This window comes from Trachurus japonicus, chromosome 1 (assembly GCF_045865225.1).
Source record: "Trachurus japonicus isolate A0001 chromosome 1, Traja_1.0".
Classification (NCBI taxonomy): domain Eukaryota; kingdom Metazoa; phylum Chordata; class Actinopteri; order Carangiformes; family Carangidae; genus Trachurus; species Trachurus japonicus.
Window position 1 is genome coordinate 27,657,191 of NC_140907.1, and position 27,057 is coordinate 27,684,247.

Sequence of the window (27,057 nt, forward strand, 5' to 3'; positions counted from 1 at the left end):
TCATGATCTCGTGGCCGCCCGCTGGCGAAAGCAGCGCCTCCAACCCCCACACCACCCCACCCCACCACACTACACCCCACCCCACCACACTACACCACAACCCCCCGTCGCTTGCTCGCCACGTGTCACCATCTCTGCAGCAGCTGGAGGTGTGTGAGTTCAATGGAGAGCAGATGCATACAGCTCCAGATGCTGGAGACCAAATCTTTTTTTTTTTTTTAGAGCCGGGACCATGTGCGAATGTGCGATTGCTTCATTTTTTTTGATTTTCCAGAATAAATACGGGGGGAAAGTGTTTTATCTTAATTTCCCGCCCCCCCACTCGACCAAAAAGATGTTGCAGGCAGGAAGCGACTGCACACGCCCATATTTCAGTACGGTGATGATGAAATGTTACCTCATTATGTCAGTGTGGGTTTTGTCAAGCAGCCAAAAAACCGCAACTAATATAATACTCAAAATTAATCAAATAATCATTGAGCAACTCCCCAGAGCTTCGGTGCTGCTCTGCCTCTCCATTACCGCTACATGTGTTGTGCAACTTCTCCCTCTACTCCTTCTTCCTCTCCTTCTTCACCATCTTCTCCCTCCATCACTTGCGTGGTGGTGCAGTGACAGAGATAGATAGAAGGTTTGGCAGATGAAGGAAGAGATGAATATTTAACATCGGGCATCTCTCTCTCGGTCCTCTCTCTGCTTCCCATTGTCTGTGTCTGTCGCCCCTTGGGGCTTGGATCTTCCGCTCTTGGTGTGGTGTGTGTGTGTGTGCATGTATATATGTGTGTGTGTGTGTGTGTGTGTGTGTGTGTGTGTGTGTGTGTGTGTGTGTGTGTGTGTGTGTGTGTGTGTGTGTGTGTGTGTGTGTGTGGCATGCCTTGGCTTGTGGCTTTATATTGGCATTCTAAGGGAAGTGTAGTCAGACGATGACACTTAGCTGTCAGCATGCAGCATTAATGAGTGCAGTGACACACACAAACACTCACCCGCACTCTCTCTCTCTCACACACACACACGCACACACACACACACACATGCAGCACTCTCTCTCTCCGGAGAGATCAGCAAATGATCACCTTCCTTCTCCCATCCATTTATTTTTGTATCGCCTCCAGAAAAAAACTCTTTAAAATATTTAGAAAAAGCTCTCCATTTTCCTTAACCTCTCATTTCCACTGCCCTCCCTTTCCTTTCCTTCCCTTCCCGTCACTTTTCCCACTTCGCCACTTTCTCTCCTGAGTTCTCTCTCTCCTTCTTTCTTTTTTTTTCGTTCTCTTTCTCTCTCCAACTCCATCTCGCTCTCCGTGGTGTGTATGGTCTCAGTGTGATATGTGTTAGTTGGCTGTGAACCCTGCAGACACATATCTGACAACTCTATTAATACACAGTCAGCTAACACCAGTCTCCCCCTGTGAGCAGTTGTGTGTGTGTGTGTGTGTGTGTGTGTGTGTGTGTGTGTGTGTGTGCACGCGCACATGGATGCAGACATATACTGTATATGTGTGTGTGTGTGTGTGTGTGTGTGTGTGCATGTACAGGCAAAGAGAGATAGATGTGTGTATCTTCACCTCTCAGCCAATCCCTCTGCTCTCGAGGTCTCTGCAGAGATTTGTCTCCAAAGATTTACAGTCATAGAAAGATCACACACACACACACACACACACACACACACACACACACACACACACACACACTGGCCTACTCCCCAACACTAAAGGGAGTGTGGAGTGACTGACAGATTTAATAGGAGAACAAGCTGTAATCTGAGAGAATCCATTCAAAGAGGGATTACATTGTAATCTGTGGATGGAATAGCCTTTCATCTCTCTCTCTCTCTGTCTGTCTATCTCTCTCGCTCTATTTATCCATCTCTATCTCTTTCCTGCCCTAAAGCTGCACCAATCCTTTTACCTACCCTGTTTTTTTTTGTTTTTTTCCCCCCCGTTGTTCCCATTCTTGATTTAATTTGGGATTTTTCTGTTTCCGAATGACTCACATGCACACACATACATATATGCACAGACATACAAACACACACAGATACAGTGCACAGATTCACACAGCTGTGTCACCTCAGCAGCAGCACTTTACTGTCAATCAGCTGTGATTGCACTGACGAGAGCATTGTAACGTTGCAATGCGTCACTGCCTCTTTGGTGCTAAATTATATCCACATCTCAATGCTCACACACACACACACACACACAGATATACACACATATATACACAAACACGTGCATAAACTCAGAATTTATGCTTCTTCTTTTTTTTTCTCCATTATCATCAGTTTGGATTTATTTTTAAACTGCTCTAACAGCTCCTCTCTTTTTTTTAATCATCCCTCTCTCTTTAATGAATGCCTTCAGCCCCAAGTTGTTGTTGTTGTGATATTGCTTCGTTCGTTATACTACAACCCTGCAATTTTTTCTGCCCTCCTTCACTCCATCACTTCCACGCTCCCGCTCTTTGCCACATGGTGTTTCTCATTTAGTAAATGAGGAATCCACTAGAGTAAGATTAAACTGCTGGACTATCTTTGTAAAAAATCTTTACAGGGAGCCTTTTAGCTGCCACAGCTTGCACACACACACACACACACACACACACACACACACACACACACACACACACAGGATAATGGTGCCTGCCAGTTTGAATATTTCTCCTTGTTTAAGTTGAGGAAGATTAATTTAATAATCCCTGTTTAAACAAGAAGAAGGAGGAGATAAGAGGATGATAGGGAGTAAGGGAGGGAGGGAGGGTAGGCAGTAGGGAAGGAGAGATCCAGATGAGATGAATTGATAGAGATTTCCTCAGAGAAAAAGGATGTTAGACACGCTGACAGAGAGGAAAAGAAGAGCGCAGATCACACGACCATATGGCATTTTGCTTTCCCCTCCACTTCTACCATCGTGTCTGTCACTCTAGGAAGAAGACCATCTGCACAGCCTCCTCCACTCGCGCTTTTCCCACCTACACATATATATAAACTCTCTTTCTCTTTCTCTTCATCCTCCGAGCCCTTTTCTCTTTCCCTCCGTGTTCTCCCTCTTCATCCCGTCCTGATCTGTCTGTCCGTCTGTCTGCTCCCCTCAGACACACACACAGGCCCAAGTTAACACGTTGCGTTCACACCCCCACCTCCACCTCCACCCCACCCTCCGTTCATTATCTGCGGCGGTGGCTGCCATTAAAGCTGCACTGATGGCTACTAGTCCCTGCCTGACCTCTGCATCCCACAGTGGATGGCTAATGGACACTCCGCTCCTGCTCTCTCTACTTCTCCCTCTGCCCGTCGCTCACCTCTCTGTCTCTTATCTGTCTCCCACCCACTCCCATCTTTAGCTCTTCACACGCCACGGAAAATGTTACTCTCCGCAAAGTGAAATTAAAGCAGCTTCATGTGTGTATTTGCATAACTATGGACCATGATGGTTTTTGTGTTTGTGCATGTAAACATCGGTTTTGAGAAACCCGGTTTTGTTACCCGGAGAACTCAGAAAGAAAACGGGATACTGTGGCATGTATCCGCCTTAGCTCGGTTTCTGATAGCTATGACTACTGTATCTATGTAGGTGCAGGCAATGAAAAAAACACATGAAAAACAATAGAAAAAGCACACACATTCCAAAATCTGAGCGATGTGAGCCAGACAAAATGTAAATAATAAGAAAAAAGGAAAGTCCACACACCAGCAACAGCTCCAGGGCAATAATTTATTATCACCAAAGGTTTTGTAACTACTCACCTTTGGTGGTAGTAAATTATTGCCCTGGAGCTGTTGCTGGTGTGTGGACTTTCCTTTTTTCTTATAATGAAAAAAACACACACATGTCGTATGTCACATACAGTATGTGACACAGTCGACTGAAAGTTTTCCCTCCACTCGAAATCTATAAACTGCATCAACACGATCCTGGACCACCATTCACGGCTGTGTATTTTCGTCCACCTTCTCCCTGAGGTGACGGCCGTGACAGGCAGAGAGCGGTCAGAGGTGAGGACATGTTGTCGCTCCCTGCTTCTGTTGCTACAGTAGATATAAGATGAATGAGTCCTATTTGTAACGTGATCAGCACCAAAACCAGCAAGAACAGATTTCAAAATTGCTGCAGTTTGTGTTAATGTGCTAATAAGATGCAGTTAAGAGATACACTGACATACAGTACTGGTATTCATCATATAAACAGGGATATGAATAACCAGGTTTCTCTGTGTGCATGTACAGTAAACGCAGTATCCAGAATATGATCATAAACAGGATATTGCTCATAACCAGGATACTCAAGTCCATGTAAATGCACATTAAACGTGTGTGTTAGTGTGGATTCCCACTAAAGGAACCCAACTCAGCAGTCAGATGTAAAAGTAGTACAATGTCTTTTATTTAGAGAGAAAAAAGAAAAGAAAAACAACCATACAAAAAATCTGAGCAGGCAAACAAAGTACAAAGGAAACTCCAGCAGAGTGAATGGAGATGAACCATATACAGTATTTACACAAGGGAGCTAATGGAGGTTGGAAACAGGTGAAGCTACAGGTGATCGTACCGGCAGAACAGATGGAGTTTGAAATGACAGAAGAATTAGACAATGAATGGCCTGTGTGTGTGTGTGTGTGTGTGTGTGTCCATGTGTGTCTATGTGTGTCTGTGTGTGTCTCTGTGTGTGTGCGTGTGCGCTCTATCATCTGCATGTCATCCTGCGCCCGCATCTAATATTCCACATGGCATTAGGATACGACTTTTCGTCTCTTTCTCTCCGATTAAAAAAAAGAGAGAGGGAGAGGAAAAGAAAAGGAATAAAGAGCAGAGTCAATTACCACCTTTTCCTCCTTCCCTTCAAAAGGGAGATCAAAGCTGCTCCCCCCTCCTCCCTCCTCCCTCCCCTCCTCCCTCTCCCCTCCAACAGCTATCAGAGCTAGCCTGTTAATTTGTACTCCCCACTCCTCCCTTATTGGAAATCTACATATTCATGTTACACGGTGTAGCCATGAGAAACCCCCTGATGTTCACACACACACACACACACACGCTCACACACACCTATAACAATAACATGTAGGCTTCATTGATCCTGTGAAACATTTGTACGGTTTTTATACTTCAGCCAACATTTCAACCTGATGACGGCACGACGACGACGACGACGAGTGTGTCCTTCTCTCACCAGAGGCCGTTCACCACGTAATTTACACTCAAGCACACGATCACAAAATTGCAGATAGCGGCGTAATCTCCCACACACCTTTCAGCTCGTAAATCATTCTTCACATACACACACACACATACACATACACACCACTGTACTCCTCCCTAATATAACTCACAAACACACACACATACACACACACACCCCATTATACTGTTTCCAATACATTACTATACCCTGCCTGATCGGTTGGTTGTTTGTTTGTCTGGCAAAGAATGATATTGTTTTTAAGGGAGAAGTATGGTGTGTGTGTGTGTGTGTGTGTGTGTGTTTGTCTGTCTCTCTCTAAATCACCTGTAGGTGTGAGACTTAATGGCTGTTTGTCTCCATGTGTGAACTCTGTGACCTGCCTCTGTCCCAGTGTCAGCTGGGATGGCAACAGTTACTGTACAACAGTTCGGCCCACTTTATCTAGCAGACAGACAGAAGAGTAATATATGTCTTAATGATTTGTTTGTTTGGTTTTTTTAACATGTTTTTAAGACTGAGTGAAGGGGTTTTATAGCTGTGGTGCTACTAAAATAAAGCTGAGAGATGCTGACATGTGACGTGCTATGCTTTTGGAGATACGACTCATGATTTACAGTGAGTAGTTATGAGGGATGGGCATCATGAAAGAGTACTCGATTACTGGCAAATTATATTATGTTTTAGCGTCAAAAAGGGAAATAGAGGAGGAGGTCCATCTTTATTTGGAAACACAAGCAGAATCACTGTTAAGCTTGTGTTTCCAGTTAGACACAGACCTCCTGAACCCAACCTGCTGTCTGGGTGTTGGAGATCATTACTGTCTTTAAAGAGACCCAGAGGAGTTTGCTTTTGGTTATAAAAGAGTCTCATATTGATGTGGATGAATCTACGTTACCCACACTTGTTAATTTGTCAGTTTTCGATAAATAGGCCTATATTGTTTTATCTTTATAGTTATTTTGATATTATTATTTAGTGGTCAGCTCGCTCAGCATTGCCTAGTTTCCTGGTTTCCCAGATGTGGCCAGATCGCCTGTTGGCATCGTTTAAGGTCGGAGCTACGACGGTATCTGATTGTCTTCCAACCTCCGACTTTCGTTCTTGATTAATGAAAACATTCTTGGCAAATGTTTTCACTTTTGTCCGTCTTGCGCTGGTCCAAGAATTTCACCATGCGTGCGGAGGCTCATGGGAAATGTAGTGAGAAAACACTTAGCTTTCCGAAACTCCTCGTAGTCCCTAACATTGATGTAAATAAAGAGTCAACACTGAAAATCAAGTGCAATTTCAAATGCATTTATTGAACAACAGTAATAGGCATTAAGATTACATTGTTAGAACAGTTCTAGTTTTTCCATCGTCTAGTGTTTATTCACAATATTGTAAAATAACAATACATACTGTATCAAATCAGAGCTCAGACGTGCCAGAAGTGTTGAATCAACATATTATCCAAGCCTTAATAAACACCAGACCTGTTGTTTTCTTCCTTTTCCTGGAGTGCATGCATTGTTTAACATAGTTATTTGTTTACTTTCTGTATACAAGTCTCAATATTGTTTCATAAGCAACATTTTCCACATGTGTACTTGTAATGTGTGATATTCAAAAATCCCAATAAAATATTAATCATAAACACCAGACCTAGTTTGGTACATGCTCTTAAGAGCGGTCCTTGTCCTTATGTTTGAAGCAGGAGGTGATGTGTCTGTATGATTTCATATTTAGTTTTATACTTGATGCTGATTGAGATTGACTAAAGGGAAATATAGTTTGTTAATGCACTTCTACTTTGAATAGAGAGACAGAAGAGTGGCTGGAAGATGCAGACAGCGTGGTCCATCTGTTTCACTGTGTTTATCTGCATCACATCTCAGCCTCAGTCGAGTCTCCTGCATTAACCACAACATGTAGAGGCAGTACAGCAGTAATATTAATATTAAAACAAGCTCTCTGCAGAGAACGGCAAGAAATTTGTCTCATTCGTCTGTGTTGAATTGTGGTTAGAATAAAGCTAAATGTGCAGTGTGTAAAACAGTAGACACTGTAATGTTGCATCCAGCTGTGTGTGTTAGAAAAATTATTATAGTGAGCCGAAGAGACTTGGATGGTGCACGTGTAAATGACTATAGCGGTGTGGGTGAGCAACTATTGTGATCCATGCTTGTGATTATGCTGCCGTGTGTGCGGGAGTGTGATTTATGAGCTAAACTGCTGCTCATATTTTCTCCCTCTGTCACAGATCCTGAGTCAGAGCTTGTGGCTCCAGCGATTGTGATTGGACCCAGAGACACTACGGTGGTGGCGGGGACCGAGGCGATACTGGAGTGCATCGCTAATGCCAGGTAAATTTCTTTTATGTACTTGCACACAAACACATACACATGAACAATTTCTTTCCTGCTCGACAGCATTGTTTTCTTCCTGGGCAATTAGAGGACCCCTTATAAACCCATAGCTCAGCAAGTCCCCCTCCAAAAGCAATAGTTTAAAGACACACTGACACACACTGACACACACACACACCAGTACCAAGTTAACTTAAACAGAAGTTGGATGAAAGTCCCATCTGACATCAGCAGAGCAGCTAAACGCACCCACAAATTTACACTGCCCCATGCCAAGTACTGTTTGCACGCACTCACCCACCCACATACACATACACACACACACAGGAGGTGCAGTGTAGTCTGACTGACTCAACAGATGTTTTTCAGCACAGCAGCAAATTCTGTTTCAGTTCAAGAATTGCCAGCAACTCAATTGTAATCAGTTTCCACTCATCTCCTCAGATCCACACTGTCCAACCTCCCTCTGTTTCCCATAAGGCTGCGGAAAGTAACTGAGCTCTGGCTTTTGTGTGCTTACTGTAATGTAAAGCAATTCAGTGTGTTTGCCTCGCATGCAGCGTGGACAGACTTTAGAGGAGCGCCGCCGCCAATTTTCAGCCTTATTCCTGTGTATTAGTTGGAGGTATTAGTATTAGCAGAGCAGAGCTCCGTGAGCAGGACCTGCAGATGTTTTCTTTTTTTTTCTGTGAACTCACTCACTCTGCTCCCTAATGCACAGGAAGAAAGTTATCGATACTCTTACCTTTTGTTGCATGTTTCCAAAGACATGTCCTGGTAACATTAACATTGATTGATTCACACACACACAAAAAAAACAAGATAACGTTGGGTTTGTTTGAATAGATAAAAGCACAGGCAGCCAGGACGATAACAGCTCTGAGTCGTCTGGACTTCTTAATAAGTGGTATCCCACTCTCCGTCCTGTTCACCGTGCTGTGTGAAGTTTCTCTGTGAATTTGTGTTTGTGCTGGTTTCTCTTTGTCTGCTTCAGTCTGGGTTAGGCTGTTTGTTCTGTCAGGGCCGAGGTCGCTTATAAAACCAGCACTTGATCACTGGATAGCACTTGAGGTATAAGAAAAAGAAATTACTGAAGAATATTACTCATAAAAGAAAAATGAAATATACCGAGGTGTAAAAAAATATATATATATCTGCAACAGCAGGATGCATTTCAATCATGCAAATAATGCAACGTGTGGTCAGAATAGATTGTTGTTTTTTTCATTTATTGGCAAGTTATTTGCTCTCGGTATCCTGCTACACTGGTGTTGTAACTGCAGACAAATCAGCATAGACTCTTCTGCCAGGAACAATCCTTTCCACAGGGACTATTTCTGATATCAGAGAAGCAGCCACTGAAAGATACTCGCTCCAGAGAGATAATTCTGTAGCCAGAGAACATCTGAGAAAGACAAACTATACCGTTGCAGTTCGGGGAGAGAGAGAAGAGTGCGATCAGTGAAATCAATGGCGGTGCTCAGGTCTGAAAGCATCTGCTATCCAGCTCCATTGACCGTTAATCAGTCACATGCACCGGTGCAGTCCAGGTAGAGTCCGTCCTGGAATAATTAGCCGCAGATTTCTGGCTGAAATCAAGCGGCGCCAGTAGGCCCGAAGATTAAGAGCTGTAAAATCAGCTTTTCAGTCTCTCAGTTAAAATTTTTTTGATTCTTGAGTTGTGGACAGGATCGACTGAGTAAGCGTATTCAAATTTTGACATATCAGCCTCGCAGTGAATTTAATTAGTTCCCCATCCAACTTTGTCCCTAGCTGGAGGTGCATGTCTGAGAGAGGAAGCAGCAAACTCTCAGCCGTATCCTCACGAAAGAGAAGCAAGATGGATTTTGTGTCTGACAGCGTATTGTTTACAGTTGGACTTGGTTACAAATACATCTAACTTAAGTTATGTATTGGCTTCTTGCACATATTTGTTCTTATTCCCTTGATATTTTTGAATTGACCTGATTTACACTCACACAGCAGCAGCAGCAGAGAATGTGTGACCAGATCTCCTTTATCATATATATAACATCATCTCCCACACCTCACCCTGGTGAAATTAACAGCTTGTCGTCACCTCCTGCACATCTGTGAATATGCCATCCCTTTGTTCCTTACCCAAGTAATCAACAAAGCTGCTGCTGTGATAATAATAATAATGACAATGATAATAATGATAAAAAAGAACATCTTTGAAATCAAAAGAATGCAATAATAATAATAAATCAAAGCAGTATCACTGATGGTGTCTCAGCTAATGCATTTTGGAAAACAGTCTTTTGATATGTCATTGTTTAATGTTGTTCCATCTGTTTAGTTTCTTTAGTTTCTTTGGTTTTACACATAACACCACCTCAATCATTTTTCCTGATGATTAATTATAACCCCAGCGTCCTATTAATGAGCATTTGTGTTTCCATCATTACATCTTGATTCATTTCTGTGTAGTTTACCATTTGCAGACACAACAACTCACAGCTGAACTGTGACTTTTAATCTGGCCTTAACATAACACACCTGCTGCTGGTTGCATAATGAGCTGTTCCAGTTTTCACTTTAATATAAATGCAACTTTTTGGGGGAAATAAAATGTAAATTTTAATGCAGCTTGCTTGTCAGAATTGAACTGTTGCTGGTAAAAGAAAAACACACCCCAAAAAAACTGAGCTGCTCTTTCATGAATGTTGTATTAATGCTGTCTTACTCAAATACACACACACACACACGCTACAAAATGGTGTTTTGATGTTGTTTACTCAAAACAAAAAACTCTTTTCCATGAAAGCTGATTCCCTCTGCCGACACCCAGAGTAACTGACTGGAGCGTCTTCATGCTGAGTACAGCTGACTGCTCTGATACACAGACTGTCATCATTCATTTCCTGCCTCATTGACACATAAACTGATGGATTTAATAAGTTGTAATTGCCGTCTGTCACTCCTTTTCTTTTTCTGTGAACCTCCTCCTCCTCCTCCTCGCTCCTTCATCTTCATCTTCTCCATCTTCTCCATCTTTTCAGACCGATGGACAGCCTTGTGGTGTCATGGAAACGCGATGGGCGTCGGCTGGCCAGTGGGCGTCGGCTCTCTTTTCCTGCCCCCACCTCTTCTGACACCGGGTTGTATGTTTGTGAAGCGTCGCTAAGCAACAGCACTGCCAAACCTGTGGAGGCAAGGGCACACCTCACTGTAATGGGTAAGAGATTAAGTCTCTCTCTCTCTCTCTCTCTCTCTCTCTCCAACACACACACACACACACACACACACACACACACGCTGCCTAACATGATTATCCTAGTATCTGACCATCAAGACTAATGGCCTCAACGTGTCCCATTAATTCCTGTTTTAACCTTCCTCTCGTCTTTTCTTTACATTATTTTCGCTGCAGGCGTCGGTTCATTCTGTTTATTCCTCCATTTATTCAAACTTTCTCTCCTGCAACGAGCGTGACTGAGAAAAAAAAAAGCCCCAGGCGGCGGCGGCGGCGGCGGCGGTTGCTTTCGACCACGGGGGCTACAGCTACTCTGGTGCACACCCACCAATAAACTGTCCATTGTAGTCCCAAACAGCTGTTACATTCATGCACGCAACAAACTCACCCGCCCCGTGTGATCACAAACACATGAAGGCATGCATGCATGTGTGTGTGTGTGTGTGTTTGCGTGTTTGTGTTTGTACACGGCGCTCCACGCTCGCACAGAAATCACAAAAACTGCACTACACAACAGACACACACGCCCGCTCACCCAGCAGCTAAATTAGTTTTGTTCCCTGGAGTCGCCAATCAATAAGAGAACACTGAAAGCACTCAAACAAGAGCGCACTCGTCACAATCCCTCCCCTCTGTCCTCCTCGGCCGGCGCGCAAGTGTGTGTGTGTGTTTGTGTTTGTGTGTGTGTGTGTGTGTGTGTGTGTGTCTGCGTAAATAGAAAACAACACACAACGCAGGCGGCGAGTGTGTGATTGATGAAGCGAAACTTTTCTCACCCAGTTCGTCAGCGTCTTTTTGATCTGCTGTGATTATCGAAGCGAGGGAGCACCTGACACAGAGAGCAAACTACCCACGCCTACAGAATACTCACTAGTTAGAAAAGACCTGCCGGAATAATTGTACCCCCGCTCGCTCTCTGTTTATGCCCCCCACCCACCCCAACACCCCCAATCCACCACCCTCTTCTACTTCTCTACTACCACCAGCTTCTTGGATGGTACCCTCTTCTCTCAGTCCTTCCTTCGTTAGGCCAAGAGGGCTGTTAAGGCCTTGCAGGGGGAAAAGTCTGCATGCATTCATATGTATCAGAGGGAAGAAGAGGCTGATGAATGCATTGGTACTGATCCCCCCTTTCTGCTGTGAGCTCAGCAGACCTTGATGCAATGAAAGGGATTCCTAAACAGAATAGTGTATGTGTCTGAGTGAGAGAAGGAGACAGCCTCAAAGGTATTCATTATTCAATCTCATTTCTTTTCTGCCCCGATCCACAAATTGGAATATGTATGACGCTGCATGCTGCTGGTGCTGATGCTGGTGCTGTACAGACAGACGTAGCAAACAACAATATTTCTGTTGTTGTTCTCCGTCTTTGTTTTGCAGGCAGAGACAGCAGAGAATCCACGAAAGCCCAAATCTCTAAATCCAGCCACCCAAACACTCCAAAAAATGTGGTTTTTTTGTTGTATTTGTTGCGACTTTGGTCCTTGCACTCACCTGACTGAAGGGGGGATTAACGTGTCTGTGTTATCGCTGTCACGCCACCAGGCTGTTATTCATCTCTTGTTTTCCTGTTCTCTCCCCCCTCCTCGCTGCACGCTCCCCTCGTTCTCTTGTCAAAAAAAAGAAAGAAAGAAAGGAATTCCACTGTGCACAATAAAGATAGGAGATGCACTCACGGGTGGTTTTAAAAGTTACCAGCAAGTAGTGAAGAACTTTAAAGTGGGTGTAGACAAGTAGCATAAATGTAGAACCAACATGGGAGTCTATTGTGTAGCGTTTTCACACATACGCTGCTTTATCAAACTTTTTTTATTACCATGTCAGTTTATCCTCCACTGTGCGAAGGAAGTGGCAGAGAAATGGAGAGAGAAAAAAACTCTGTAGGGATTTTAATCTCTCTTTTTCTTTAAAGTACAACTGCACGAAAATGACAGCACATTATTATTGTATGTTATTACAGTGCATGGAGCCTTAGAATAAAAAAAAAGAAAAGAAAAAAGCACAGAAGTGAAACTTATATGAAAATACCTTCGCCTCATTTGATAAGAATTATATTTTTGTGACAACCAGCAGCGCACGTTCATTCATTATTAATGCATACGCTGGACATTTCATTTTCCTCAAAGTCATTTCTCAGTGAACAGGTGCCACAACTGTGCGGAGCCACTTTTTCCAGAGAATGAATTAGCCAGCCTGTCTTCCTCCGTCGGCACTTTCTGTGTCAATATCTCTCACTAAATATTAACAAATGTTTTTAAAAGAAATGGAGCGTATGTAGGAGTATAGGCTTTTAAAGAATAAATAAATAAATAAAAACGTGTAGCACTACAGGCATATACGTATTCACATTCAAATCGAGGGATTTCTTTTCTCTCTCTCTCTCTCTCTCTCTCTCTCTGAGCTTCTGTGAGAATTTAGAGCGACGCCGGTGAAGATGTTTAGAGGGAACAGTTATTGGCAGCAAAATGGAGTAGTTTAAAAAGGTGATTGTTTCCCTTGGGAAACTAGCAGAATGTGTTTTTCTGCGACTGTGTGGAAGTCATTTCACAGGGCGCCGAGACAGAAAACCTGCCTTCCAATGACACTTAAAATACTCAGGTCTAAATGGAGGATCCGTTTTTATGCTGCAGAGTCGACGTGCTCCTCTCCAGGTCTCTCCTCTACTTAAGACTAAAAGACTTGAACATGTTGTCTTGATAGTTCAGACAGCAGGGCTGTCGGTGTTTGTCATTGATTTGAGATGTTATTTTATGCAAACAACAGTCAGAGGTGAGAATAAAACGGGTGATTGTTTTTGTTGTTGTGGCTGACTGGTCTATATCTGTGGCCTGTGTTTATTCTGAATCATTAGTCGTATGATTTAAAGCTTAATTTGTAGTTTTGATTACAGCTTAATTCAGCCAAAGAAAACACAATAATAAAACTGGTCACCTGCTTTAATCTAATGACACGTTGTTGTTGTTTTTTTTAACATTTTGTGTTTGAACATTTTTCCTACAGATCCACCGTCTCTCACTGCTCAGCCCAAGAGGAAGATCGTTGCTGATCTTGACAGGAATGTAGACATCCCCTGCCTCGCTACAGGTACAGTGTGTGTGTGTGTGTGTGTGTGTGTGTGTGTGTGTGTGTGTGTGTGTGTGTGTAAGACTGAAGAAAATCACAGAGGTGTCTCTACCCACTTGTTTTTAAAGGCATCTTCAGTTTTGTTGAGGCGGAAAAGTTGGTTCATCAATAAAAAAAGTGCAACAAAGTGCCAATGAAAGAGACTTAGTGAATAAATCATGACGCACATGAAGCAAGTACAGTATCTTCAGTGTGAAGCCACACTCCTGCTCCACCAGAGAGACAAACACATCAAATGTGTTTCTGTTGTTTGAGACTTCGACTGCGTCGTCTCGCTGCACGCTCTCCCTCTCCTGTGGCTCAATCGCACCTGACTGGAGAATCAGAGCCGTCCCTCGGTCCGTCAGCCTGTAGTCTCTCTGCTGAAGTTCACACCCAGGTGGGTTAGAGACAACACGAGTGTCAGAGACGCTTTGTCGTCCTGATCTTTGCACAACTTTCCTGCTGCTCGGTGAGCGAAGGTGAAGGTGACTCTTGTCCAAATCTCATTACACTGCCGTCATTCGCTAAATGTGGGGCTGAGTTTCAAGGCTTCTGGAACAATGACCCTGTACTTTTAGCACAGCGAGCGCAGGTCAACATGCTGAGACCAGGTCTGAGAAAATGGCACTTGTTCAATCACAACTCTTGTTTTTAAAAGGATTACATGAAAACTCTTACTGTATTTGACCACAGGTGGACACAGCACAAAGAAAACTGCAACATAACCCCCTCTCCTCTCCCTCTCTCTCACACACACACACATACACATACACGCACAGAGCAAGTTTATGTCCCTCCTCAGTAATCTGATACAGTGGCAGTGTAATTAAATAGCAGAGGCCTGAGGGTGTGAAGAGAGAGGGATGGAGAGGCAGGGGAGGAGAGAACAAGGGGAAAAGAGCAAAGATAGATAGAGTGTAGAGTGACAGAGTGAGCAAGACATGGAGGGGGTGAAAAATACTTCACGCATGTCTGTGAGAGCTTGACACCAACAGATTGAGGAAAAAGTGTGGAATTCATCTCTTCCTCCCTCAAACACACACACACAGACACACACACACAGTTTGGAGACGGAGTAATTGCATGAGCCCCCTGCCTGTCATATCTGGCATGTCCGTCAGACAGGTGGATGCTGAACCTCCATGTATCTGCTGCTGCTGCTGCTCTTTACCACATATTTTATTCAGAATGTTTTTCGGCCCCTTCTGCCACCCTTACACCACCGCCCACACCCTCAAATCAATATATTATTAGCAGTCATTATGGGCCACATGCATATTTATAGGCGGAGAGTGGATAACAGTGAAAGAAAGAAACATTGTGCAAAAAAAGAAAAAAAAAAGAGTGTGTGTGGCTGTTTTTTAGTGGGAGTCGGAGCAATTTGCTCAGCAGTGAGGTCACAGCAGAGCGGCTTGTTATTAAGGAAATTGAAAATGTTCTCCTTCTGCGTGTTTGTTTGTTTGATTTGGGGTTTTTTTTGTTTTCATGTGCATGTACATGTGTAGGCGTGCCCCAGCCCAGGATAGAGTGGTATAAAGACACGGTGCCTCTCTCCAAACTGGCCAACCCCCGCTACAAGGTCATCGCAGCGACCGGGCTGACGGTGCGCAGGGTGCAGCCGGGAGACGGAGGAATATTCCAGTGCTTCGCTCGCAACGCTGCTGGAGAGATGCAGACGTACACACAGCTCCTCGTCTCCAGTGAGTCAACTGGACGCACACATGCAGTCTTGTACATCCACACCTACATACAGCAGCACTGCTTGTACTCGCTCTTCCTCTCTAGATGCCACTGTCATCGTCACCCTTTACTTTCTGTCTCACTTCTCTGAACTCTTGTCTGGTCTCATTTCCTTCAATTTGTACATACAGTTACTGCTTTTTGGATTAGACTCTAGTTCAGAGGTTCCCAAACTTTTCTAGGCCAAGGCCCCTCAAATAGCAAACCTAGCAAAGGCACAAACCACCAGGTCAACGCGGTTTATGACGTCATGAATGATATTTTGACTGGCAAGCAATTAGAAATATGAGCATGGCAAATAAGGTTTCAATATGTTATACTGTAGAGGAGAGTGGGATAAGTTGAGCCATTCCCTTGTTGCCAGGAAATTATAAGAAAAAATTGAGCATGTGACCAGATATTTAGGAGGAAGGCATCATTTCAATTCATGGAGTCTGTGAAGGTAAGAACCACATGAGAAAGTGGTTTGACATTTTAAGTTTTTCACTCAAATCATTACAAAGTAATTTTAGTCGATCATAATTTTCATGAGAATTGTGTTTACACCAAAAGAGATCATTATACATTTGTTTTTATACATGAGTTGTGGTATCTATGAGCTACAACATGAGGTAGTAAACATGGCATGAAACTGCACCATTTAAGATGTGGGGACTAATAAAGTCAATATGGCAGCTCTGGGGTAAGTTCAGCCACTTACAGCCACTTAATAAGTGTATTTTGACTGTTAATGTCCTAATTATTAAAGGTCCAGTGTGTAATAGTTGGCAGGAAGCATCTAGCAGAAAGTTCCCAGCAGTTTGTATTCACCTGTAACCTGGACAGGTGGAGTTTTGAGTAAATGGGGAGGTGGGAGATGGATGGAAGATGGACCCTGGCCCCCACTTTGAAAACCACTGCTATAGGTAATCATATGTGAAGCAGAGAAAAGTCATAAAAACCTGTCACAGTTTTTCAGCTTCCCGTCAAACAACATAAAGGAATGATTGGAGGAAACACTCAAAGTTTATTGTTGCTTTAACTTTGAATTGTCAAGCTGGGAGTTGTTGGCCCTTTTCTTTAACAACATACCGTTGTTTCTCAATAAGCCTCAATTACAAAGTAGCTGCTGATTTTTTTTGTGTTGACTGACTAACTGAATAAACGCCAAAGTTGTTTCAGCTCTATCGTTCTCACCACCTCCCTTTAATTTACCTGCTGCACAGGTAACCTGCAGTCAGACATTTGCTGCTGATGCTGCTGCTGCGTTTTTTTACTTCATGTCAAAGTGTCAGCAGTCATCAGCTTTCATTTTAAATCATCACCAGCCTGTTATGCTGCCGTGTCAAAGTGAATTTGAGTTTGTTGCAGCTAAAAACTAGAACAGTCAGGTTTTTCTGAGTATTAAAGAAACAACCGATCACGGCCCAAACCTGAAACGAAATACCTGTTGGCTTTTTTGGATTCAAGTGAAAGTCAATGTCAGTTAAATGTTCAGCCTCGACTCGACGCTTTGCAGCTGGTGTCAGTTTGCATGTATAGTTATATTTGTCTCTGCAGCGTTAGCTTCTATTTAGTGAGCGTTTGATTATAATTAAATGTCTCCCTGGAGATCCCACTGCACCACCCTCCACATTTATGCACACGCACGGAGCACCAGGTAATGAATAAAGCTTCTATTGATCACAGAGAAAGCATTCGTGTTTAGATCAACACTGTCATCCTTTCCTTTTTTTTTCTTTCTTTCTTCTATTTTCTCTTGGACATTAAGTTTCGCTGCTCTTGCTCCACTCATTTCACACCATAACTGCCTCTCTGTCTTCTTTCCTCTCACGCTGTCATCCTGTTTTTTTTTCGTTTTTTCCAGGTGTGGCTCCCACATTTACATCCCCTCCGTCTGACCAAACAGTAACCGATGGCAACACGGCCGTGTTTAGCTGCCAGACCAGCGGCGCGCCCAAACCTGCCATCACTTGGAGGAAAGGTAACAGACCACATGCGCTCATTGTTACACATCAAGCACACACACACAATGTGCTTGGTAATTAAAAAATGTGCTTAATGACTTAATTATTTTCCCTCCCCTCGGGGCTGTTTTATGATTGTCTCTCTCTTCCTGTCTGTGCCCAGGGCTGCAGGTCTTGGCCAGCGGCTCCGTCCAGGTCTCCAGGTTCACGCTGCTGCAGTCCGGCGGTTTGCAGATCCAACCGGTCAGCTTCCAGGATTCAGGAGAATACACCTGCATCGTCTCCAACTCGGAGGGAGCCATCAACGCCACCGCCACGCTCACCGTGTGGAGTAAGACACGTACACACACACACACTACACTACACTACACTACACTCGCAAACAAAAAATACATTAAACTGCTCGATATACATTCGCCGGACAGACTAAAACAGACATGGAACACTAATTTGTCCATAGCTGTCCAATCGCATTAGCCCAGGCCGGTGAGCAGTGGTGTGATTGGGTATTGATGCAGTGGGCTGGTGCAATTGCAAAAGAACCATCTGATTGGTCAAGTAAGAGGGTGATTGATTAGTTGGTGAACTTATTGATTGGCTGATTTCTGCCTCCACATATACATCCTGGTAAATACTGTTGAATTAAACATTTAAATGAGCACATTTAGTGTGTCATGTTAATATACTGTCGCCTATAAAGTTAAGAATAACTTTGTTTTTCACACACATTACTCTTTTTATTGCTATCATGAAAGGTTTATTGTGTTTTGATTTCACAGTTATGTATATTTAGAAGATACTGATCAATAAAGTTTTGAGAAGATACAGTATACACCTTATCTATCAAGAATAAATCACATTGTCGCAATCATTTCATTAGAAGAGGTAAAAAAATGTGTTAATCCAACTTTATGAGCAACAGTGTAGAACAGAGTATTAACACCTCCTCTCTCTCCATTGTTCTCTCTTTCTCTCCGGCTCTTTCAGGTCGTACAGTCATTTCCGTGCCTCCAACAGACCGGCGTGTTATTAAAGGAACCACTGCTATTCTGGACTGTAACGCTACACACGACGCCAGAGTCAATACCACGTACCTGTTTTAAAGATTACTACACCACACCTGTTTATATTGTTAATGTTATATAAATACATGCTCTACAGTGAACACACACCCTCTCTCTCTCTTTCTGCTGCAGCTTCAAGTGGGATCGCGGCGGCGTGCCAGTCCTGCCCACCAGCGGGGGCCGTGTTTCTCTGCGCCAAGGCTCTCTCACTATTGGCCAGACGTGGTCAGGTGACATTGGGGATTACACCTGCACTGTGACATCACAGGCTGGCAACGACTCTCGCTCTGCGCGCCTGGAAGTCATGTGAGTGCGGATGAACGTGCCACTTTCTGTAATTGTGTCCTTGTGCTGCACAGTCCCATAAAAATAACACAGTTTGTCTTCAGTTGTGCAGATTAAACCAACAAGGTGTTAATTAAGTGAGATTAATAGGTCAAACAACCTCATAATACCTGAATTTTATTACTTTTAGTCCTGTTTCCAGTCTGTATACTAATTTGCAAAAATGTTCTTCTCTTTAGGAAGTTGTGAAACACATTGTGGAGTTTGTTTTCCTATATATTTTTGTTTATTTATTTTAATTTTCCAGAAAATTAGCTCATTTTATATTTTCACAGTATTTATATGGTAATGACATAAGTATATGATGGAATACCAAACTGATGTTAATCCAGATAAACAAAGCGTAAATTGTTTTCTTCCCTGTGATTAGACACAAACAGTGACTTTGACTTTTTGTGCAGCAATCAAGTGAGAAAACAGCTGATCCTTCACCAGCAGTCTGGGTGATTGAAAATTGCAGATATGATTGGCAGGGAGGATGCGTTTCGATCGGGCATAGGAAAAAAAACAACATCCAAAGCAATTATTGGCAACGCAGCGCATAATTTAGGGAAAACAGTCTTTCTGTGTCGTCCAATGAAATGATTGCTTCTCTCCAGGCTCTATAATGGACCAGGCTCTCACAAAATCAAAAAATATGTCACTATCATTACAACCGTTAGGTATGAGGATGTGGCTCTTCAGAGTAAGTTGTTATTAGAGCGTGGTAATAACAGTGTTAAAGTTCACTACTAGCCACCCTGTACTTGCACTAGCTGCGCTGCATTGTAAAAGTCTTTGAGTGTAAAATTTGCACGTACAGTGTAGTTTATGCATATTCGCCCATTCATCCTGTTTTGGGGGGCCACATTGTCACAAATAAACGGAATAAATAGGAATAAATGCCGATCCGAATAAAACTGCGTCATGTAAACATGTACGATCAAGATGGGTGGTTTAATGCCGGTCGATGTTCGGATCAAGATGCATGTAAACGGTTAATCTGATCCTAGTAGTCTCTGCGTCTGACCTTTATCCACTGGCTCCTGTTGGTGTTAAGTGAGGGTCCTGCTGTAGCCAACCCCCTCGCATAGATCGCAGGAGTAAAGAAGTATAAACTGTTGTGATTGCAGCTTAATTAAAGAGAAAACCTGAAACAAAAGTGACATTTGCAGCACATAATATAGATCCATTGGATCATATCGTGTGGATTTGATCAGAGGAAGCAACAGGCACGTATGAGAGTTTTCAACAAATTTGACCGGCAAAACTTCACTGCGCATGTCACAGTGAATATATTCAGATTAACCGCTTGATGCATGCACACGCACGTTTTAATTGGATCAGTTTATTTCGCATCCATTTAAACAGTGAAGTTGGAATTTCCAATCAGAATGATAATAATCAGATTGTAGAAAAAATGCACATGTAAACGTGTCTAATGAAAACACGGGTCATTTTTGTGTGTCTGGTACAAACATGATGAAAACATGCCAGACATATTTCAAGCCTATCTCACTCTCCGACACGACGCAGCCTCATTAGAGCCTCTGTGAGAGAACGCTGTCAGGTAGCAGACTTTATATATTAATGGGCACTTGTATAATATATTTATAAAAGGCACTTATGATATATTAATACAATTGCAGGGTAGGAGAGAGATAAAACATGAGTCCACATCCTTCTGAATTATAGAAAGACGAGAGGTTACACGTGTCAAACTGTGAGGGAGGGGGAGGAGTGTCTCTGTTTATGGTTGTGTGAAAACATGTGGGGAACGCAGGGATTTCTGTACGACTGTGTGTGTGTGTGTGTGTGTGTGTGTGTGTGTGAGTGACTGACATTCTCGTTAGCTCAGTATCAACGGGTCATAAAGGCTAACAGACGCTGGCGGCTGAGGAGACAGACTAATTACCAGCAGGTTATTGGTTCAACTCCCGCAAGACCCATCCATGTGTTTGTGAGCGCACACGGACGCGCGCTTCTGTATGTGTGACGAGTGTGTGTGTGTGTGCGAATGTGTGTGTGAGTGTATTTTGTGTGGGCTGTGTGGAGGTAGTTGCTCTAACATTCTCTAAGCTCATCCATTAATTAATACGATCATGTCAGCTCAGAAAAGAAAACATCATTCTCATTTCCCCCCTCTCTCTCTCTTCGCCTCTTCCTCTTGTGTGTGCTGCCCCCCACCAACATTATGTCTCACTCTCCATTCAACTCCCTCCCTCTCCCTCTGTGCTTGCTTCCCTCATTTTCTAAACTTGAATATTAAAACGTAAACCTATTCAGAGGCAAAAACAAACACAGAAACATTTTAAAACTCTGTATGATGATAATCTGATTGAATTAATTAAAGCCTGCAGCCCATCAGAGGAGACCCCCCGTGGACAGAGGGTATTCACACATCCATGATTGTTGAATAATAATTAATGGGTTTATGAATATGTGATGCATCTAATCTGTGCATATGGGATCATGTCTTTCATCATGCTTTCAGTGTAAATATACAGTATATATTTATTTATTTATTTATTTATTCTTTAACGTGCTCTGTTAATATGCTCACTCCTGTTAATAGCCTTCACACAGACGGACACTGAGATCCTGCTTCTAGCTGACTGTTTTTTAAAAAAAGGTTATGATGATGCACTAAAATCGATATAATCAAATAATCTGGACACTGTTTATTACCGTCATTAACATCTGTGTTGCTTCCTTTGCTATTAACATGGCAGAGATGCACACAACATGCCCACAAATGTCTGGAGAGTTTCTGTCTGATTAATGTCAGGACTACATTTAGTTTTGGTGTAGCTCATATACACAGGGAAACATATCGCTATAAAAAATATGCAACAAAAACAACAACCAAACAGTCATATTCAAAAGGCAGCGCCCACAGGGACGAGACCCGAGAGCCAACCAGAGAGTCAGAGCCAACATTTCTTCTACCAAACAACATATCTGACAGGAAAGGAAAAACACAGGAAAACAAACATCTAATCTAAAACGTCTTGGCACTTTGTCACCGACGTGTTAATGTGACATAAATCCATAAATGATGTTGAAGACATAGTTTCGCATGTTGGGGAAATATGCTAATTGCCTTTTCTTGCTCTGCGTCTCTATACATACGTACTGTAGCTAATGGAAGGTGTCATTTAGTGTAGCTTTGCTAAAAGACTGGAAACAGCATTTTCTAAAGGTACAGTAATGAAATCCTCTCACCTCCTCTGAAATGAATGTTACATCTTGTTTATTTAATCCATACATAAAGCAAAGTGTAAAAATGAAGTTGTGAATCACTTGGATTTACTGACTGATGGAGAGTGTGTGTCATATCAGCCTTAATCTATTAACGAGCGGCTGAATTTAAGGGATAATGTGCTATTTTTAATGCATAGTAATGAGTGGTTATCATGCAGCTGTCTTCAGTTGTCCAGACTAGAGACTTAGAGAACAATTGGAAGTTGTAACCATGGCAATTTCATCTTTGCAATCCATCCCACATGATGTGAAGTTCACATCAACACATTTTTACTGAGCAATCAAGAGTGCGACTTACAGTAGTAACTTTGCTGTTTTATTTCCAATTTCCTGCCTTTGTGCCAAGTTTAACTCACCAGCAGGAGTTTTCCCCCAAATGCTGAATTATTATTATTATTATTATTATTATTATTATTATTCCTCTAGAGACGGGGGCCCTGATTGAATCACTGGATAAATATCTGTTCAATGAACTAATCATGTGCTGTTTTCTTCTGTCTTCGTTGTGTTCAGTGAGCTGCCGCACTCGCCCCGCTCGCTGACGGCTCGTCTCAACGACTCCGACTCGCGCTCCGTCCTCCTGTCCTGGCTGCGCCCCTTCGACGGGAACTCCCCTCTGCTCTACTACCTGCTGGAGCTATCTGAGAATAGTACGTGTGTGTGCATGTGTGTGTGTGTGCTTGTGTGTGTGTCCAAGCATTTTTTATGGTCCCTGAGTGGCAAACAGCTGTTCACTTGCTGTCTACCAGGCACTGACACACACTCATTTACAAGAGGCCGACATATGGAGAATGGTGTTGCTGCGTAAATTAAATGTTCATCCAGGTTCCCTATAAATAAACTCTTACTTTCCCTGCCTCTCTTACCCCCTCTCTCTCTCTCTGTCTCTCACTCTCTAGCACAGATGTTTAAACAGCAGGCTGGCTCTCTGTCAAAAGAGAAGGAGGAGAGAGAGAGAGAGAGAGATAGAGAGAGAGAGAGAGAGAGAAAGATGAGAGAGGGACTGAGGAAGGAAAAGAGTGACAGGAGAAACAGACTGAAGGGAGCTGCTCTTACTCTCGGCTAAGGGGGTGGACGGTCTGCTGAACATTACATGCGGAGCCAAGCACTTTGGCACACGACCGTCAGAGCTGGACCGATGGACACAAATGTCAAATGTTAATGTAGTTTGACATTTGAAGTAATCTTCATTCTGATAACTTTTTAGGCTGGCGGCATGACCGCCTCGCCGCTTCAAGTATCCTGCTGTCGCCATTCTCAAACAGCTGTTGTGTGGATGTGTAGCATCCACAGAAATATGGCAATATGATGTAAAAAGAAAAAAGAAAAAAGAAAAACAGAAGATGCATTTATCACATGAGAGACGAGACAAAAATGTGGCGACAAAACTGGAGAGAGATAAAGAGGAAGACGAGGAATACTGAGAGTCTGAACATTGATTTGAGCAAAGCCTGAACCCAGACGGGGAGGAATGGATGAGTGATTATCCACTTTGGGTGTGCATGTTATATATATTTTGATATATTAGATTTTTTTTTCTTTTGGGGAGCCACTATAAATGCAGTGTATTTTCCAGCCTGACAATGGAGGTAATACACTCAGTGGGCTTTGCTTTAAATGGCACTAACTCTGTCCCTCCCTATTACACACACAGACATGAGGCTGGTGTGATGATAATAGTGTAACTGTCTGGTATCTTGTGGAGAAAAGATAAGCTGGCAACAATACACAGCAGCATCTGTGCTTCTTTATTAATCCCCCTCTTCCCTCTAAACTTTCTTTCATGTGGCCTCCGATGCCGCGTCTCCGCTTTTTAATTCCTTTCAGCGGTCCAGCCCTTCCATTTTCTGCCGTCCTTCCTTGCTTCTTTTATCTTTTCCTCCTCCTGCGCTCTTTACTTTTGATTCATGGGTCCTGAGTGTTCCTGTTTGTCCTGCCTCAGCCAGATATTATCAGCCCCCCCACCCCCTCTTTCTTACCTAATCTCTGTGTCTTTCTGTCTAGACTCTCCATGGAAGGTTTACCTATCAGAGGTCGAACCTGCCGTGACCGCCATTTCCGTGGGCGGGCTCACACCGGCCAGGACCTATCAGTTCAGACTCTGCGCCGTCAATCAAGTGGGCCGGGGTCAGTACAGCTCCGAGACGCAGAGGTAAGCGCGCATGCACAACACACACACACACACGACGATGCCCATTCCCATGCAACATTCAGTCGTTTACAGTAGGGGTGTGCCAAAAAATCCATTCACATAAGAATCGCAATTCTCATTTACATAATACGAAGATCGATATAAAAGAATCTATATAAAATGTCCCAAAGTCGATTTTGCTGGCTGTCGGCCTCCGTTTCCTTAGAATTTAAAAGGCAGCATGTTTAACTGCACTATTTGTTTTAATAAAGAGGCACTTTTAATTTTGTTACTTAAGCAATATGTGATATTGCTTTTATGCAACAGTTTCAACAATCCCATCTAAGCATTGATACAAATGTTTAAAACTCAATAAATGTGAAAAAGACACTTTAGTCATTCTGTCTTGCAAAGCAGACTGGAGTAGATCATGAGGCTCCTTTGCACACCGACAGACTGAAGCAGAAATCATTAGGAATCAAATCGTTTTGAATCGAAAATCGGTTTTGAATCGAATCGTAGCCCCAAAAATCTGAATCGAATCGAATGGTGAGATAGTAAAAAATTCCCACCCCTAGTTTACAGGCATCTGGACAAACATACGCACACACACACACACATCTGTAGCAGCTTTGTTAAACTCACACTTCACAATAACTTCTTGTGAAGCCACACTACTGTTTCACTGATGTTTCCCAAAAGAGCATGAAACCCATTTTTTATGTAGAACATGCTATGATTTGTGTGAAATAGAGTTTTTTTTTTTTTTTTTTTACCCTGTTCCATCTGTGTGTAATAGACTTGGTCACAGTGCCTTACACAAACTGGGAATGAATAAACTGAAACCTTTCTGCAGTCAAAAGGCATAGTGTAGTGTATGCACCCGTACGTACACACTCTAATTTGTGAATCTAAGTGTGTGAATGTGTGTGTGTGTGTGTGTGTGTGTGTGTGTGTGTGTGTGTGTGTGTGTGTGTGTGTGTGTGTGTGTGTGTGAGTGTGATAGTGTGTATGTTATCATGAGGATGAATAGGATTCAGAATGGGGATGAAACAGGGATGGATTGTAACAAGGCGAGGATGAAGGGAGCAGTCCTTTTTGTTTAGAATCCATTTCCTTTTCAATGAGCAATTTATATTCATCACATCCATGCTGTAGATGTCTACGTGTGTGTGCATGTATGTGTGTGTGTGTGTGTGTGTGTGTGTGTGTGTGTGTGTGTGTGTGTGTGTGTTTCTCTGACAGTCTTCCTTCGTTGCACATAGTGAACTAAGCAGCAAAAATGATGAAATTAACAGCTCTGAGTGTCTGTGTGCACAAGTGTGTGTGTGTAAAAAGGGAGTGTGATTTGGCCTGAAAAGTAAATAAATTGCTGTGCAGATGTTTTATGTTTGTGTGTGTGTGTGTATGTGTGTGTGTGTGTGTGTGGTTGCATGTTTATCCCAAGAGAAAACACTAATGGGGGTAATTATGATGCCTTAGCACTGATGGAACTGGATAGAGTGAGAGAGGTTTGGAGGAGGTGTGGCGGGCCTCTTAACAAGTTTGCCCCCGAATACACACACACACACATACACACACATACACTGAATTTTCTAACACACACACACACACATACACATAGTACAATACAACAGATGTGGCGATGCATTGTAAAGTAGCCACACACACAAATACATGGTTTTGTCTGGCTGAGGAGACTGACCACAAGCAGATGCCAGTTGTAGCTCTGCCAAATAGACTCTTCAGCAACAACAGCAGCTGTGGATGCTGCCATCCCGCACACACACACACACACACACACACACACACACACACACACACACACACCTCAGATTACAGGCTCCTTTCAGTCCCCTTCTTATCTTCTTCTATTCCCGACTCTAGTTTTTCCTGTGCTGCTCAGTCTTTCTCTCCTCTGTTCTCTCCTTTATTCAAAGTGCTTGAATGCTTCTTATTTTCTGTCATTACTCTTCCTCTGTGTGCACCAGTGTATTGTTTGTGTGTCCAATCGCCGCCATCCTGCTACCTAGTCCGCGGTCCAAGGTTTGGGTTGTTAGAGGCTCTGGAGAATAGATTGGATTGATCCCTTCCAACTGAATGACTGGCAGTAGGACAAGTCATCGCTGGTCAGTGTATCACACCAGATGGACACCTTTCTTTCTCAGTGTTTGTTTCATACGTGAACCGCGGCGGCCCCCACACTCTGCCTCTCATCTGCTGGACGTTTGCCTGGATGAGACGCGCGCATGATTAGTTGCAGATGCCAAAAGGGAGGGAGAAGAGGGAGAGGGAGGCAGAGTAAAAATGTCCCGCAGAAGTTTGGGAGTGCCAAATGAGAAGGATGACAAAATGCAGTAATGTGGACAGAGTGAGGGAAGGGAACAGAGAGTGAGGAAGAAGCTTGTAATATTGATGACAAAAAGCCCTTATTAAAGTTTGAACGTCCAGCTGCTTCTGCACGCTCCCCTTTCTGTTCCTGTCCTGATTAGGATCTTTATCATAACAGCATTAATGCACACATTTATTACTTGTTCCCTCTGCAAACCCCCCACTCCCTCCAGTCACAACCCCGCCTTCATTTCCCAGCTCGTCTTTATTCAGTAGAGTTCACAATGGGCGACGCATTGCAAAGGGAAAAAAAAGTGTCCAGAGAGATGGACATCCACTTAGTAGTATATGAATGTGATCAAAGCTGAAAAACATTATCTCCAAATGCAGAAACTCTTTCCATTAATCGA

The 27,057-nt window shown here is 43.0% G+C and overlaps 1 protein-coding gene across 6 annotated transcripts in view; it reads left to right on the top strand.

The window, feature by feature from the left end:
* The window catches only part of LOC146992081 (protein sidekick-1-like), a 296,559-nt gene that overhangs the window by 185,127 nt on the left and 84,375 nt on the right, over positions 1–27,057 (top strand). For all 6 annotated transcript variants that reach the window (XM_085783510.1, XM_085783486.1, XM_085783479.1 and 3 more), the window contains 10 exons: positions 7,420–7,522; positions 10,549–10,724; positions 13,743–13,826; positions 15,353–15,547; positions 17,434–17,550; positions 17,697–17,864; positions 18,521–18,623; positions 18,730–18,903; positions 22,699–22,835; positions 24,190–24,337. In XM_085783510.1, the coding sequence (XP_085639636.1) occupies positions 7,420–7,522; positions 10,549–10,724; positions 13,743–13,826; positions 15,353–15,547; positions 17,434–17,550; positions 17,697–17,864; positions 18,521–18,623; positions 18,730–18,903; positions 22,699–22,835; positions 24,190–24,337 (1,405 nt within the window). The remainder of the gene's footprint in view (positions 1–7,419; positions 7,523–10,548; positions 10,725–13,742; positions 13,827–15,352; positions 15,548–17,433; positions 17,551–17,696; positions 17,865–18,520; positions 18,624–18,729; positions 18,904–22,698; positions 22,836–24,189; positions 24,338–27,057) is intronic.